Consider the following 18,572-nt stretch of genomic DNA (forward strand, 5'->3'; position numbering starts at 1 on the left):
GAAGCAAAGTGACTTCATATCAAAATTGGCAGATGGCTGCATGCATCGGTAGGTATTTTTTGGTAAAGGTACATATTAATTTCACCAGCATGATAGAAGTGGGGAGCCCAGCAAACTGCCCAGTTTCAAGGGGGAATCTATTCCTCATAATAAACCTCATTGATTGCACGGTTGGGATAATACTAAATATGCATTGAGTATTGGCCATGTCAGCCCGCTGTGGTTGATCAGTGGCTATGGTGTTGCGCTGCTGAGCACCAGGTCGCGGGATCGAATCCCGGCCACGGCGGCCGCATTTCGATGGAGCGAAATGCGAAAATTCCCGTGTGCTTAGATTTAGATGCACGTAAAGAACTGCAGGTGGTCAAGATTACTGGAGTCATCCACTACGGCGGGCCTCATTATCGGAAAGTGGTTTCAGCAGGTAAAACCCCATAATTTCATGTCATGTCAAGTGGGGAATAAATGAATAACATTACATTCGTTATTCGGTCAATAACTTTTCATTCAGGCCCGGTATTTAACAAAAAATCAATGCAGATTATGAGGACTGATCATAAACCGAGAACGAAAGCAACAAAGGAATCACTTTGGAGAAATCAGTCGCTACCGCTTTTTAAGTGCGGCCCTTACGACGTATATTGACCTGTCTGTAATAAATTGAGTCAAATGTTCTACATATCAGGAAATGAGAAAACATTCACCCAGTTTGTATCAGATAGGTCACATTCAGTCGAAAAGCTCGATACCTTCATTTCCATTGGTGAGTATTTAGCGATACTAGAAATGGAGTACTTTTTGAAGATGTGCTTCCGAAACTCATTGCATGCTCAAATGTTTTGTAACACTTGAAATCTATTGCGCCTTTTATTATAGCACCGGTCGATGGGAGACGACTCGTGGGTAAGTACCGGACATTTGTTCTCGAGAATTACACAACCTATAATATCATAAGAACCAACAAACGCGACCCTCGAGATCCTCGTTTATTACATAACGAGGGTCTCGAATCCGGCAACGTTGATGTCTGCAGGTGGCATGTGTGGGTTTACTGACTGGTTGCCTTCACCCAAAACGATCACGTTCTCGTGATGCCTGTGGCAGAAAGGATGTTCCACATCCGCCGGAAAGGTACGTGAGAGGTGGCACTGGCTAACACTCCCAGAGCTCTACTAGGAAAAATAAATAACCAAGAAAGTGGACGCAGAAACGGCATCGCGGTAGCTCAATTGGTAAAGCATCCCAGGTGAAATGCGAAGGTTGTGAGACCGTTCCCCATCTGCGGCAAGTTGTTTTTTCATCTTCTTTCATTTCCAATTTTTTAACGTTTCCTTAATTCATTTATTCAGCACTAGTAATTTCACCTATGATGTCCTTTGTGTCAGTGTTTGTTGGCTTCTTATGATTAATAAAAATCGGCCCCTGGGGCAACCCCTCTTCTGGTTTACAACCTATAATCGTTTCAGCGTGGCGATTTTGTACAAGTTGCCTGACCTTTTCTCAGCAACAATATATGGCCGTTCTTGAATGAATAATTACAATTGTTATTGGAGATCAGATGGCAATATTTTTATCCTGGAACTTCCTCCAAAGCAACAAAGTTCAAGCAGCTATCGCGAGGAATTTTCCTAGTCAGCTAATACGCAGCTATAAGAGAGGAGTTAACGGAACATATAACGTACTAAAAATTGCTCACGACCTTCCACGTACCAACACCGTGTCTAGAACGTAATTTTCCAGTGAAAAAAAGAGGCTAGAATATCGAAGTATCACGGGCGACATGAAAGCGCAAGATGTGTAGTTCGTCTGTTCTTCGACCTGTGGGTCGTATGCTGTGCTCGTGTTGACTCAGCTTACTAATCAACACCAGACCAGAGGGTTGGTTCCGACAAGAGGGATAACTGAGCGCCTTGCCAGGGCACAACTCAATTGTTTCATTTTTTTCTTCTTTTGCCACTCGTATAACCGCCAGTTTGACGTTGCCTGCTAGTTCTTCAGACCTCACTCTTCTAGGTATTTATTTGTAGGGTGCCATCGAAGGACGCATGTACCAGAACACCGCTCACACATTGCAGGAGCTATAGGCTGCAACTACCCAGCTCACTGCAACACAAACGCCCGTAACCTTCCACTGAGTGTCTAACAATATACATCATCTTGTTGAAACATGTCTTCATATCACTGGTGCAGCTTTTCCTGAAGTGATCGTTACACTGGCGTAGTTGAAGCTTGAAATTTTAAGGCTACCATTTCCATTGAACAGTTACTTTCCAGAGAGCCTCTACTTGATATAATAAATTAGTGAAATACACCCCGTTTGCAAAAAACAGCGTCTTCCAGTGTATTTTATCGTGAAACTAGCTCGTTTGTTTACCTCAATCGCGCTGTGGACGCTGGCGCTCACTGGCAGTCACTGAGAAACACCAGTGAGAACGCTCCATAGGAGGTCTCACTGGACGCGGGGCTGGATTCACTGCTATGACGCTGGGGCCCACTGGTTCTCACTGGAGTTTGCTGACTCGTTCTCGAAACTGCGCTGTTTGCACTGGTTCCAGTACGCAAGGGGTAAAGCCACCATTGAATATCAAATGCAATATACAATTTCATCGATAGATACTAGTCTGTTGTCCAAAATATCGGTATATATTCGGAGTCATAAATGTCCACTTCGGGTCGCAGCTTTGAAATAAAGGTGTGTGAGCAGCCCTGTTTACGCATGCATATCTTACACTGAAGATTACTTTCGTTTTGTTTGCATTTCCCTTTTGACTGGACAAATAACTATAATCTTGAACGAAATCACGCAACCCAAGATGGCGCCTCGTTTTTTTTTGTGTGTGTGCGCAGCGGATGAAGGTGAGTCGCCGCCGTTGTCGCGGTGTTGCGGAGTCGACAGGATAGCCAGGAGTCGTTAAGACGCGTTCAAATGGAGCCCCAGGAAGCCCGCCGCTGATTGAAATTATCGCACGGATAACAAAGCTCAGGCTACTCCTGCGCTTGCGGTTTCTCTAGCGTACTAATTACAATAATTAAAAGGTCCTGAGGCTCATATACACACATTTTAGGATTCTCCTGGTACCCATGCCAAGATCGTTAATTTCGCCTAAGCTTAGGCCCAGCGTACCAACCGAGTCCGTCTACATGCTATCGGCCCGTATGGCCTCAGGAATCAACTAGTGTAACAAGGATGAATCATTCTGTATCTCAACTTTCGCATCGGTCGTTCCTAAGTAAACTGTTTTTTCTTGTCTACAGTGTCTGCACAAGAAGCGATGAGCGCCTGCGGGACGCGCTATGAACATACGTATGGCGCAGAAGACTGCCAGCGCTAGCCTACGCTTTTCCGACGAAGATATGTGACTAGACAGACGCGTTAATTGAAACGGTTCACTGAACTAAGATAATGTTCCACATCTCTTGCGAGAAGAATAGGGAACGGCTATCCAGATTGGCGCTAACATGCAAAACAAAATCCCGGGTCGGCCGGTCATTTAGGACTCGTTTTGAAGCTAAAATACGAATCGACAAAGAAAATCAGTGTTGTGGCCCTTCCAAGCGTACTATTGAATATGGACAACAAATTTTTCTTACCGATACAGGCCTAAGATTTAGTTGCGGGCGATAGCGCTTCTACCGTGTCTGTGCGTCAAGCATCTGTGTGGCAAGTATGGGTGCGAAACTAAAGCTACAATATGGCAAATTATTCATAACTTGGCATCTCCTAGCGTGGCGAAGTGATAAAGTACCGGTTTTGGGATCTGTAGCACTGGCGTTTGAATGCTGCGGCAAGCACTCTTTCTTTACTTTTTTTTCTCATTTTTATTCCACTAAACTCTCTCTACTGCTTTCTTTAACAAAAACTTTAAATACAGTGGCCATGTAGCGCGTATTCTCGCTCTGGAGCTACTTTTCGCAGCAGTACCCAGCACCTGCTGGTATGCCGAGCCTCTCCAGTGCCTTAGCATTCAGCGCCCAACACGGGCCCATATTCCAGCATGGCATTTGACACTGTGTACTGGCTTTTCCAATAGGGACACAAAACAGTAAAAGCGAAATGGACAGGTGACACGATAAGGGACCGGAGTTACCCTCCTATTACTTTGTACTGGAAAGAGATGCCATAATTCGAGTTGCCTATCACCAAGAGAAAGTCCACCTTCCCGCATTTATTTTTAGTTTTTATTTTCTTGATGCACATGCGCAAGTTTATGCTGCGTGAATAAAACAAGGTGTACATGCGTTTTGATTTATCGCGCCAGTAATGTTAGCCTTTTCGAATAATCCAGCTCAAGACAAGGATTATGATATGTGCCAAACGCAATTAAAAAAAAAATAATATCCCAGTTAAAAATGATCGCCCTGTATATTAAGCACGATTCACAAAAATCCTGCTATTGTCAACCGCAAAGATCATTTAAGAATACATGTGATCGCATTGGCTCTTTTAAACGCGTTATGCAATTTTAAACAAACAGGTCATGGGCAAGTATGCGGTAAGGATTTATATCACTCGAGTTTCTACTTTTCTATTTTTCTAAGTTCATAACTGAACCGTCCCGCTGATAAGCGGGATGGGGGGAGGGGAGTGCTGCTGATACCTTTCACGATGAGAGCGCAAGAATGGGAAATGTATTTGAAAGGAGGGGCTGTTGCAACCTGGCTATTTTATGTTCTCAATCTGTAATACCTATGATCGGGGCGACGCATACGTATTCAATGGAAGACAGTGCTTTTCGCTTATTCAGGAGTTTCTCCCTATGAGGTGGATGTTTCCTCCTCAATGAATCCTGAAATATTGAATAAATCACATCGTATATTTTTGATTTAGTGCATGCATTGCATTTTCTAAGCTGAAAACGAGCAGTAGTGACCACATGTAAACACAGAATTTAACGCAAGCACCACGGTCTAGGCATCGAGCATTAAATTCATTTATCAAATACATTGGAGGCATAATTAACCGTTTCTGAAATGCCTGCGTCCCACATTTATAAACTAACGCCAATGTAATCTTTACGCAGACGGTTTTAAATTATGTTACAACATACATTAGCGCTCCAATGAACTATTTCCGAACGTATGCGTCATACAGTCGTAAATGTAACACCAACTCAATCTTTAGGGAGGCCTGAAGGATGGCTACAACCAAACCGCCACAAGTCCTCGTTTTCTATTTCTGACAAGGCATGATTTTATTACTACTTCACTTGAAGTTTGCGTTTGCGAAATGTCCTAACGTCAAGTACAACAAAAGTTCGTCCTTCGATTTCCTCAATAAGTGACCTGCACAGAACGAGTAATGGTGCAAGGAAGGTCCTCAGCATCAGGTGTATCGACGTGAACAGGCAGAGATGCGCTACGTGCTGCATGCGATTGAAATGTTATTCGAAATGAAAAAAAAAGGCTGTTAATCAGCTAAACATAGCACAAGTAGCTAAATGTGAACTCTTCACTGTCGGATCCACACAATTTACGCTGGTAGTTTCGCTTCTGTGCTGCTTTATACGAGCTCTTTGATATCGCTCGCATTTTCTTAGCATTACTTAAATTACCAGAGATGTAACCGTCACATCTTTATTCTTTATGCACGGCTTACTCTTGTCAGAACCTGGACCCAAAAACTATGGTGGTAAGTGACTCTTCCAGTTGCTTTTACGCCGTTTTCTCGGCAAAAACAGCGTACCACTTATAGAAAGTCAGTGAGTCTTCGTAAACTAGTCATCAATAAAAGGAAAAGTTACTCACGCCTCAAAATTTAGCACTCCTTGCTTTTATCCTTCATATATTAGGAATGGCAGCGGTCCTCCGAGAGGCAAGCTCTGTAGTCCTGTGTGTATTCTTCAGTAATTTAATTTGCTCAGCATATTGCTTCTACACAGACCGCCACCACAGAATGTCATATACGGAACTCACATGACAACCTTCTGGCTTCAAGGTGCGAATATCCTGTGTGGAAGCAATTCCTTGCTAGCTTCAGCGCACCTCAAACTGCAAAGCGCTTTTTCGAAGAACAAAGCTGTTAAGTAGCCTAACTTTGGCAGTGGAATTCAATTACTCGAGAGCTTGTGGGTACAGCACCAAACAGAATTTGACCCTTGATGTAATCGGCATTTTTCACTGGTAATATTCGCTGTGGAAACGACTCAAAAGGATCAGGAACGTTTCTGGAAGCCAATAAATAGCGAGAAATGAAGGTAACAGTAATGTACGGGAAAGTTTTCCCGAATTTCTGCTTAATTGGGCAAATTTTCAGTGACGCAGATTGTTGCTTGATCGGGCTTTTGCAGTATAGTCTGCAACGTCCAAAAGATACCATCATATTTGACGGTAAACTCGGATGCAGGAACGCATAAGGTTGCATGGTTGCGTGGTGGTGAGACACCACAAGTCGCTCCATATAGGCAATCAGTCACTGTATATTGGCTAATGGCTCAAACAAGGATTAGCGCGAAACCAATTCAGACAGATGAAGAGTTACACCACAACGGAGATATTGTGCTAGAGGGCTGAAGGCCCATATGTGGTGTGTGGTGGAGTACTGAGTATGAAATGTCAAATATTGAACACCCAGCAACGCAGTAGCAGTGTGAGCCATGAATTTGCTTTGGAATGTTACTATGAGGAGTTGTAAAAGTTGGTTTGTGCCATACCTTATTGGAAGAGACATCTTCACTGAGTGCAGAGGTCTATGCAGCGATCACCATACTATGGAGCAACCGCATCTTTTGATTCTGACTTTGTACTCGTACGCCTCTACGCAGTTGCAGTCTAGGTAGCATTGCTGATTGTCTGAGGTCGTGACGGAAGTGCGCAAGTCAACAAACATTTCTATTATACACAAATGCTGCTGTCCTAGATCAGCGATAGGGGACGAAATGCGAAAACACTCGTGTACTTGTGTTTAGGTGCACGTTAAAAAAGCCTCAAATTCTCAATTCCTGTTCTAAATTTCCTTAGCCCCCGACTATGGCGTGCCTCATATCAAAGAGGGTTTTTGGCACGTAAAATCCCATAATTTTCTTTAGATTCGTGTTAATGCTACAAAATAGAATCGTCGTTCCATAGGAAGGAAGATTTTTTGTAAAAGGCTGATGCAGCAATTTTAGCATACAAGTATGCAGGTTATTGCACATTTGAATATGAATAACCAATTTTTAGATGTACTTTCTAGAACTTCTAGCTTGATATTTTAGTGCTTGTTCTTCTGAGTACATTCTTGAAATACCGCCTTCTTTTTATGATGGTAAAGGAACAGAGAAGCACAGTGTGCAATAGTTGGGGCCTCATAGCGTAAACTATTTCAATCTGTTTTTATTCCAATACCAAGCCCAATGGGGGATGCTGGGGTTCTCATTGGGGTTGCAGACTTGGTCACGATCTTCTTGGCTGCCTCGGGTAGGAGTCAGTGTTTCGGGGGCAAGTGCTTTAACCTGCGACTTGCTCGGTTTCTTTTCTTGACGATGAGTGCTTTCACCACGGCTAGTCGGGGGCGGCCGGTACATGAACGCAAAGCATTGCCATCAGATGTCACATAGTACCGAGGGTCAAGAACGCCGTAGCAAAAGTGTAAATAGCGGAACTAACTCTTTATTGGGCGAACCTGTGCCGAGAAAAACAGGCTACACTCAAAGCACAATAGCGGAGAACACAGTCAGCGATCATCGAAAAGCCGAACAGTGGGTCAAGCGCGTCGGCTTTTATCAATTAGTCACCGAATGTGCCGGAGTAAACGCTAGTGTCCGTGTGTCTTCCAGAAAGTACTACACAGTTTGCATCGCGCATACAATCATATTACACGAGGCTCAATGAACCCAGAGAGCGGATAGAACCATCGAAAACATTCAAGAAATGTCCAATACACGCAGGCACGTCCTGCGCTGAGTGATAATATTTGTTACATGGTTAAAAGCGGTCAGCCGAGAAAGGTGAACAAGTACGCATGTCAATATACTAATACCCATGTAAATTACTGCATCATTTCCTCCAGCCTTCAAACTTTAGCGCGCAGCATCACCCAAATACACACAGCAGAACACAAAAATTTTCCTTCATCCACAATGAGACAGCTTAATGTGTTTTAGCTGCAACATTCTTTCTGTATTTTCACTTTCAATTACACTTCCCTTCGAACATTTTCCTTGGAACTGGGACACTTGTTCCTGCTAGTGAGTTGTCTTCATTCGCTAATAAAGCGAACACTAGATACGTAGTTGAAGAGGTCGATGAAAGTGACTGTTTGGTTGTTGTTTATACTTTGTACCCGTTATACACTGTTACACAGAGTAATGTTACCCACTGAAGAAAAATCCACGTGTCTCGCATTTGTTATTCTCATCTCATTGGCCTGTCTACTTAGGAAATGTTCACTTATTTATCGTAAGAAAATATATTTATCACGGCCTTACCTGTCATCAGGTAGGCAATGGGTAAGAGGAAAAGTACGATTAGGTCAACGTAAAATGAGCATTACGCAGCAACGCAAAAAAACAAATCCTCAAAGTAAAAAAAGAAGGATATGCCGTTTCTAAGTAACCGCGTCATAGTAGTGGGCGTGTATGCGTACCCGCCCCCCAAAATTACGTATCTGTTAATAAATAGCTGTGAGCACGCGGTTCGTCCGTCACACTCCTTGAGCCATCACAAGGGATCGTATAGCCGTGTAAAATCCTGTTCGTCTCGCCTCATCCAAGACGCAGCAACAGTACCGGAGCCTACTGGAGGCGTGAAAAACCCTCGGGTGGAAGCGCCATGGTGCGGAAGAGTGGGTCATGCCGTCCGCTAAAATTGCGTTCTTTCTGTGCGACGAGGACGGCCTCATCAAAAAGCTGTCAGCTAGAGCAAATATTGATATTCCATGTCATCTTCGGTGTCCGTGTGCTTTCAATTGATCGATTGGGCTTCGCTCAGCGATCTGCTAGGCTCAGCGTTTCCTGACATAATAGAATCATCCCCGCAACAATGCACTGGTCCGACCTTAAGCATCGGTATAAAGATGAATTTTAATGTGGTTTTTTGCGAGCTTTCAGAAATGTCACGAAGGTCATCTTCAATTTTTTAGCGAACCTTAAGAAAATTCTCCGTTGATTACGATACTACCCAATGCGATATTTGAGCACAGCTCTGTACGTGTTTTGTTTTTGCAATATATTGAGGCAAATGGATTGAGTGAACCATGTAGCAGGAGTTGTCGATTGCCAAAAATTGACTCTGTGGTGAAGCGCGTCGACTTTTGCGCTTGACTCGTCCAAGGTCCCAGTGTAATCGGTGGTGCCATGTGGATTCCAGAAAGTACTACACAATTCGTGCAGCGCTTACAATGACATTAAAAGATAATGGCGAAACATGACAATCAAACAAGCGCGAACCAGACCAAACCAAGCTAACCAAACAGCGCATGTGAGAACCAACGCGAGCAGACGATAGTGCGAAACGAGCAGTCAGGCTGAGACGACACGTTAGTACGCATCGCGTGGTCGGGCGGATCCGCATGAAACCAGTTGCCCGTGCGCACGTCACTTAATTGGCCGCTCTTATGGCTCTCCGCCATTCGCGGCTCGCGTCTTTCTCCTCCCGCTCCACGTTCTCTCTTTCATCTTTCGCTGTGCTCGTTCTCGCGGTTACGCCGCCGACGCCGCCGACGCTTGCCACAGGAACGGGGCCTGAGCGCTGTGCTCTAAAGGTTATCTACCGCTTACCAGTGTGGAACTGTAATGCTAAAATCTAAACTAAACCTATTGACTATTTAATCCATAATTTTGAGGATGTATGCAGTTGGCAAATAAGAAAAATAAAAAATGAAAAGGTGTGCGCTTTATGGCGCAATTATTGGGCAATAGAGAGGACGAGGGCCGCTGACAGCTACGCATATCCAGGGGCCACTCTCCTCCCAAGCTCCTCCTCTTGGATTGCAAACATGCCTCAACCACAGAAGATTAGACATTTACAAATAGAAACATTTATTATATATCGACGTATATACGTGTAAATGCATATGGCTCTTCAATCGGTAATACCCTTCGACCTGTTCATGTAACGGTATGTCATTTAAATAAGGAACCCCCAAAAGGTGCTTCGCACCAGGATACTTACCCCAAGAAATTTTCCGTCGTAATTTTCTCTTCAACTGCGCTTTTTTTTTTTTAGAAACAGAAACCCCTAATGTCTGTTCTTTGCAGCTTTATTCTACTGCCACGTGTAGGACAAAAGTTCGCAAGCGCTTAAGCTTAGCCTTTAAGAGCGGAACGCGATAGCACTAAAACGTCTGTGACTGCTTCTCACGTTTCTCGGCAACTGCAGCTTATGTTACCGTAATCTTTACCGGGAAACCCTGCTGACAAATGTCACGCGCGAAGACGAGCTTTCTGGTTCCTTTTTTTTCCTTCTCGACCAGCACAGCCGCTGCCGCGCTATGCTTGCTAGAGAGCACGCAGCGTGCGCCACGTTCTGTGATTGGTAAACACGTTTGGCACACGGTCAACTCACACTCAACGCCGCTTACGCCGTTATCACTGCACAACGGTGCCCTCCAAGCTATCACGCTATGAAACAGGCAGAGATATGCGGTTAAATAGGACATTATTAACTTCTCAGAAAATATGAACCAGCATGGCGGAACGTTAGGCTAGCGTCCCTACGTCGTCTCTTTCGTCTTGTAAGGGATTGTGTTTATTGTCGCTCTCGTGATACCATGACAATATTTTCATTTGTATTCATTTATTTCAGCGCCAAAATGTCGTCTTCCTGGTCTTATTTATTACTACTTATATGGAAGTCACTATATAGCCTTTCTGAACGCTTTCCCTACCTCTACATATTTATTTATTTTGATAATTCACTACTTCTAATTTGGAATATAGTAAGCGTCTGATTTAGAACAGGAAAAGAAGTACCATTACAAGGCGGGCAAGCAACTAAAGAACAGCAATTAAAACAATAGAAATACTTATGACGGTGTTACAGATAAACAAAGACTGACAAACAGCAAGAGGTGTGTGCACATGATAATGTAATGTAGGTAATACTTTATTCGTGGGAGAGAATATTATAATAAAATTATGGATCAAGACGCATAATGTTGTCAAGACCTGTAAAGAAAGAGGACCCATGTAGCCCTACTTTCTGGCAAAATCATGGTAAACCATTAACTCAACATCATTTAGTTATCCTTTAATGTATAGTAGGGTCATTTAATAAAATTAAAATGTTTCATTTAGTGAAGCTATGGAAGATGTGGTGCTCCTGCAGAGCAACTTTTCGCTCACATACGAACGAACACCGTAACGTAGCGTTTGAAGTGCAGCAGACACCAACTTTAGCATGTAAAGACCAAGTTCTTAACGCTAACGCTTAGTGCTGACTTTTTTTTCTCTTTCACTCGCGCATGACACGAAACGGGCAGCTGCAGAGCATCAACTTCCTACCGGTAAGTGCTGCTTATTCTGACAGACTATAAGAGGTAGAGGCTGCGCGTCCCAAGCCCGGATCTCGAGCTCTAAGTACCCATGAACGCGCCGCCGTAGCGCAATGAATGCGGCATTTCGCTCCTGAGCGAGAAATCCCGGATCGAACCTTGATAACGCGGTCGCATTGCGATGGTGGCGGCATTCGGTAACGTTCGTGTGCCCTGCATTGGGTGGAAAGTAATCGACCCCAGGTGGTCGCGGTTGATCCGCAGCCTCCCCTCTATTTTGCGTTTCGTATGCAGTTCATGGTTGCGGTACGTAAAACCCTTAAAGTAAACTTGTTTCGTATTTTTATACCAGCTTCTTCTTCCGTCGCCTCTATATTTATAGAAAAATTGAATTTGTGGGCGTAAAACTCATTTCTGAAGTGAATGAAAGGAGCACATGTCTAGTGGACACACACACACACAGCCAGCCAGCCAGCCGGATAGATAGATAGATAGATAGATAGATAGATAGATAGATAGATAGATAGATAGATAGATAGATAGATAGATAGATAGATAGATAGATAGATAGATAGATAGATAGATAGATAGATAGATAGATAGATAGATAGATAGATAGATAGATAGATAGATAGATAGATAGATAGATAGATAGATAGATAGATAGATAGATAGATAGATAGATAGATAGATAGATAGATAGATAGAGAGACAGACAGACAGACAGGCAGGCAGGCAGGCAGGCAGGCAGGCAGGCAGGCAGGCAGGCAGGCAGGCAGGCAGGCTCGAAATGGCTGATGTGAAGGCAACTCATGCTATTCGCCTTAACTGCTGCCTGGGTACACATTCTTTCTATCCTAACATCTACCTCTAGAGCAGTATATTATTTGTATTTAATTATATTGTTTTAATGACGCTATTACTACGCGTAAGTCGTTATGAAATGTTTAATTTTATGGCTTTGTCAAAGTGTATGACAATGTTATGTTTAATATGATGGTTCTGTGAAAGTGTACGACCATGCCTTCGGGCCTTTAAGGGAAAAAATAAATGAAATGAAATGAAATGAAATGTGGACAAAACATGCGTGCCTCTGGTGTTGTCTTTCCCAGTATGGGGGCGAAGGACTCTCTCTGGCCATCCTTGAATGGCTTTTTCCTTCGCCTCCCACCACGTCTATATGTGAGAAACCAATAAAGAATCAATCAATCCACCAATTATCAATGTGTAGTCGGCGCGGCCGCCTTTCGATCATACACCCTCGGGCTTAGCCACGCAACGCCAAAGTCACTGCGTTAGAGTGGCTAGAATTGCGAGGTGTTACCCGCCGCGGTTGCTCAGTGGCTATGGTGTTAGGCTGCTGAGCACGAGGTCGCGGGATCGAATCCCGGCCACGGCGGCCGCATTTCGACGGGGGCGAAATGCGAAAACACCCGTGTACTTAGATTTAGGTGCACGTTAAAGAACCCCAGGTGGTCGAAATTTCCGGAGTCCTCCACTACGGCGTGCCTCATAATCAGAAAGTGGTTTTGGCACGTAAAACCCCATAATTTTTTTTTTAGAATTGCGAGGTGTTGAAACAAGCCTCCGAAAGCTTGTGGGGATGCGCGATCGCTTCTAAGTGGCAGACTCGTCGGGGTCGCTTGGCGGCCGGGAAATAGCGAAATAGGGCTTGATTTATCCAACACGGGTAGTATACAAACGACGCAAAAGAATGTCCCCTCAATGATTTATGCGGATGACATTCTGCTAGTAGCGGAAAATGCCAGAGATTTCTGGCGGCGCAGCGACGAACGTAGGGACTAGGTCAGCACAGACAAGTCGGCAATTATGACCTTTACTGAAAACACGAGTAATTTGATTCCAACAGCAAGTCACACCAATATTCAAACAATGTAGATACTTGTGCGTATGTGTAAACGAAGGAAAGGCTCAAGGGCCCACGAATATAACCTGAAAATGAAGGGGAAGCAGAATACAGCGATAGTGAAACATAGAGCGATTTGGGGTCATAACAACTATAAGGTGGTGCGTGGAATCTGGAGACGAGTAATTGTGGCAACGCTAGCATTCGAAAATGTCATTCTGCCCTTAAAATGAGACATCCTTTCGCGGTTGGAAGTAAACCGAAGATCCGTCGGCAGATTGCCTTTGGGGGCACACGGTGAAACCACAAATGAGGCAGTGCATGGTGACATGGGCTGGGGCTCTTCTGAAGTAAAAGAGGAGCAGAACCAAATTGGGTTTGGTGAAAGACACATGAACATGGATGAAAATAAATGGCTGGCTAAAGCTCACAGGTACTTGCTACGGAAAAGAATGGACACAGAATGGAGAAAGAGGTCACGAAAGTTGGCAACCAAGTACGGGGTAACTGAAAGTGTAAATAGACAACCAGGAGTCATCAGGGAGGGATTGGTTTAGAAATCACAAGAAAGAACTGGTAATCTGGGAGCAATGTAGGCAAAAGCTACACGAGTTGTTCACGATACCAGTTGGCCGTCAGCGACCTGTGCGAAAGGAACTTCGGTCCCGCGTCCAGGCGTTGACCGAATCATATGTGACGTACATCCTGGACATCCTCGCCCTTTGCCGCAAGGTTGACGAGAGGATGCCACAAGACAAAATGAACCACGCACTGAACGACATAGCAGACGACGCTTTAAATCTTCTCGTGTACAATAATTCTCCCACATTAGCCGATTTCAGTGATTAATGTCGACGCTTCGAAGAAGCAACAAGTCGTCACCTCGCACACCAATTGACGCGTCTTCGAAATACGGCTGCTACGTGGTCGTGCGAGGACCTTCACTCTGCGCATAACTCGTCAACGTCCAAAAACATCCTTCGTATCTTTCACTGGAAGATCGGAGCCGCGGCCCCGGTTGGTTTCCGGGCCTCTTCGAGCAAGTCTGAACCGACGATTTCCATCTAGCAGCCTGTCGTGCGCGACAAGTTGAAGAACCTTGGAATTCAGTTTGTCTGTTCCGTCAAGAAATCGGACACGTAGATTTTCTTACGGTCCCTTCTTCGCAACACCAGTGCCCCTCGCGGCCTTCTCGCAGCCCTGAATAATGGCGAACATCTGCTGACCCGCCGATTTGTTTCGACTGCCGACGCGTCGGCCGCAATTTCCATCACAGCCTCATTACGTGAACGTCATCCCTATATCAGTCGGCGGTCCAACCTTACCGCCGCTCGCCAGGAACTCGTCCACCATCGGAACATTCCAGAGAGCCTTACAAATTCTCTCAGGTGTCATCATATCATAGTTGTTCACCCTCACCACGGCGGCCCCTGTCTTGCTCACCCTATATTTGCCGTTCTCTGTACCCCATGTACCAGCACTCTACGGGAAAATTAGGGGTGCTGATCTAAGAGGTGACGGCGCTAGGAAGACCGCGACTGCAGTTGCTGTACTGACCTTACCGACGGATAGGAATTTGCTTGATGTGACGTAGATGATGTCCTTATCACTGCTCTGCTCGATACAGGCACGCACATCTCGATTTGGCGCTGTTCAAATTATTTCGATGAACCCAGATTGGACCACCGGGTGTGAAATGTCTATATGTAGCATACTTGAATGACGCGCTTTGATGTCAATTTGGGTCACTGGGAATTTGTTACTAGGGCTGTGCTGAAAGTTATGTGCCCCCCAGTTTCACGTGTTTCACACCAAGTTTGGCCATTGGTTGGGTAGGCGTTACTAGGAATGTGCTGCTTTTTAATGGGCCTCATTATGCCAGACTAGGTCATTAGCTATAAATGGGTATGTGCCACTCTTCATTGAACCTCGCTGACACCAACTCTGGTCATGGGGTTAGCATCACGGGATATGTGCCTGCTTTTTTTACGAAATTAATCATTTTTTTTTGGTGCTGGGGGAAGTCCAACCCACGTGACACATGGGCCGCGCATGGATTTTACTGCGGTGAGGCTACTTGTCCCAGGGTGCCTAGAAGGAAGAGCCCGAAAGCAGCCCGGCGTCATACACGACTCGCACACGACGCTCTTCGGCAGTTACAGTGCACTCTTCTGATAATTACCTAACTGCTAATATCGTGCTTTACCGTAGATATTTATCGGGCGATCGGTTCTGCTGATTTTTTTTGCTTAGAAGGAGAATGCCTTAAAGTAATGTTTATCTTTTGGGGCTAAACCGCAGCCGACGTGGTAAGTTAAGCCTGAAGTGGTCCTGGTTGTTGCGGCAATGACAGACACAATGGTTTTTGAAGGTGTGGTATAGCACGCAAGTTGATTCTGTATTTCATTTACGTAGTGTTTACATTAAACCAATTGTTTTTGTTCCAGTAGGGCCACGCGTATCTCAGTCCTCTGACACGCTCAACGGCTACGAGTGACCTCAAAATGCTTATGTTTACCTTCCGCGAACTCGGCTGGGGGTCAGAAGCGTCTTGGGGCAAAGAACTCGTGGTGGAGTGCGTTATAGAGTCGGTTTGCGCGTCTTGAGGAATCAGTGTAACCGATTTCCTAATGCGAATTTCTCCACTATCGCGCACAAGAGAAACTTAGAGGCTTTTTATGCCGAACACTTTGTTGAATGGAGCCCGGCTTTTTAGGCATCTGTCAGACCGTCTTGTGGGTTCATTCGGAAAGCAATGCTACCAAAAATGTGTGCCTAACCTGTTTTCTCTGGTGTTGGTGGAACCGAATTTCTCGGGTGTTGGTGGAACCGAACAAACGTCGCCAGTGGCGTAGCCAGAAATTTTGTTCGGGGGGGGGGCTACGCCACTGGCCCAATATATATATATATATATATATATATATATATATATATATATATATATATATATATATATATATATGTATATATAGCGTGCAGCTATATATATAGCTGCACGTTGCAGCTCAGCCTCCTCCTTAAGAGGATGCGTAAGCTCAGGTGCTCCTATTTAAGTACATGTAGAAGGGGAATTCGTTTTTCCCTGCAACCACTCCACCAAATTTGAGGAGGTTTGTTGCATTTAAAAGAAAAAGTTTAATTGTAGTGACTACTGGTTTCGAATTTTTCATTTAGGTGGTCAATTGTTTATTACAAATTAGCCAAAATTGAAAATTTTCCGAAAACGAAACTATCAAGTTTAAAACTCCGTGACTCTACAATGAAAAATGATATCCCATTTCTGTGAATTGCATCTAATAGTACATCTACAGCGGACAAAATAGATATGCTACACATGAATCTCAAAAAATTTTAGTATTGTGGAAATACGGCTTTTGCAGAAACCTTGTACACAACGTAACCAATTCACGTAAGATACAAATTGACACAGCAAACTTGTCCGCTTTGACTGTTATAATAAATGCAATTGCAACGTCCTTTGAACCATTTGCTGCAACGCTTCACAGTGGTCAATGAAATGAAGTGTTCAACGTACACGGCAGTCATATGGTGATTAATTTCTGTTTTGGAAACACCTTCAGCTGTCAAAAACTTCGCGACACCGAGCTGTTCCAACTTTTGAAGTGTCCATTATGTGACGCAACCATATTCAACCCAGTGTATGAGAGCATTAAAGAACGTTTATCTTCGCACCTGCATGTCACTTTTGTAAATGAGACATGTCGTTCTCCTACGCGCATGCCTCGCAGATAATGAACCGAACCACTATTGCGCGGTTAGGGTAGGCTCACTTTCATTTGACTCGCCATCGTACATTAGAAATGAAAAGATACAATGGGATATACAAATGCGAAAATACGGCTTGATAAAGGACAAAAAAGTGTCACTGGAAAAAAAGTTCACTGCATGTATACACAAAACCTCGCAACAAGATATTTAAGTATACGTATAAGTCTCCAATGAGTCTATGTATGTAAGAAGAAGTAACTGTATATATTGCGTCAAACAAGGCAAATAAACATGTTGCACAATCATAGATTCACATAATCCTAGATTCCGCCCCCATTCCACCCTTACAAAAAATTGTTGAAAGGTTATTGAAATATCATTGGTCAACGTCAACAAATGACCTTGAAAGATCATTGGCGAATTGTTGAAACATCATTGAGGAAATTGTTGACAAGTGTTGATAATTGGCCCACGACATTTTGTCGAAACATCATTGTGGGCTCTCAATTTGAAAGATCGTTGGCATATCGTTGAAACTATGGTGTATTTCACTCTTGAAAGCCCATTGAAGCAGTGTTGAAGATGTGTTGTTTGTCAATGTTGAAAGCCCATTGAGGTATTGTTGAAATGTGTTGTTTGTCAATGTTGAAAGCCCATTGAAGCATTGTTGAAGCTCAAAATTGAAAGCCGATTGAGGTATTGTTGAAATGTGTTGTTTGTCAATGTTGACAGCCCATTGAAGCATTGTTGCAAATGTGTTGAGCCTTAAAATTGAAAGCCCATTGAGGTATTGCTGAAATGTGTTGTTTGTCAATGTTGACAGCCCATTGAAGCATTGTTGCAGATGTGTTGAGCCTCAAAATTGAAAGCCCATGGAGGTATTGTTGAAATGTGTAGTTCATCAATATTGAAAGCCCATGGAAGCATTGTTGCAGATCTGTTGAACATCAACACAAATTACGTTGAAAGCCCTTTATGCCCCACTGGGTATTTAGCAGTTTAAACCTGCACTTACCTTAAAATACTGCTTAGCTATGTTGCATATAATTACCTTTGATGTCACGGTGGTATGTCTGCTGTGAGAGGATAAGGATAAAATTTAAATACAGGCATTTTGTACCGCAGACCTCTGTCACCCTGGGCTCAAAAGCATGCTCCTAGATTGCCTGTAATAAACCATATTGTAAAACTGCTAGCAGTACTGTTATGCCACTTTTTTCAATTGTCAGAGTGAATGGTCCTCCGAAAAATCAAGAGTGCTGAACTGATGCAGACAAAAACCATTTTTCTAGGTGAACTGTTTATTTGTAAACATCTGTGTAAATGTACAACCATTTATAGTTTGAGATCAGAAACTTCTTAAAAACTATTGCACAGTACAATCTTCCTGCAGCTTGACACCATAACAAAATTGAATACTGAAGATGTAGTCAGTGTGGTTCTCAAGTAAAACACATTTCCCAAAAGAAATAAATTTTAAAAAATAAATGCCTAAATAAATAAATGTACAAGCAGACTGACATGACTGTAAATAAGAACACTCAAAAAAGGTACTTGCTTTCTCCA

At 43.7% G+C, this 18,572-nt stretch overlaps 1 protein-coding gene across 1 annotated transcript in view; it reads left to right on the top strand.

The window, feature by feature from the left end:
* The window catches only part of LOC135910230 (uncharacterized), a 164,709-nt gene that overhangs the window by 104,756 nt on the left and 41,381 nt on the right, over positions 1 to 18,572 (top strand). The window contains exons 8-11 of the mRNA XM_070526645.1: positions 877 to 903; positions 4,476 to 4,493; positions 5,606 to 5,629; positions 11,399 to 11,422. Coding sequence (XP_070382746.1) covers positions 877 to 903; positions 4,476 to 4,493; positions 5,606 to 5,629; positions 11,399 to 11,422 — 93 coding nt within the window. The remainder of the gene's footprint in view (positions 1 to 876; positions 904 to 4,475; positions 4,494 to 5,605; positions 5,630 to 11,398; positions 11,423 to 18,572) is intronic.

Source organism: Dermacentor albipictus, chromosome 10 (assembly GCF_038994185.2).
Source record: "Dermacentor albipictus isolate Rhodes 1998 colony chromosome 10, USDA_Dalb.pri_finalv2, whole genome shotgun sequence".
In the NCBI taxonomy this organism is placed as follows: Eukaryota; Metazoa; Arthropoda; class Arachnida; order Ixodida; family Ixodidae; genus Dermacentor; species Dermacentor albipictus.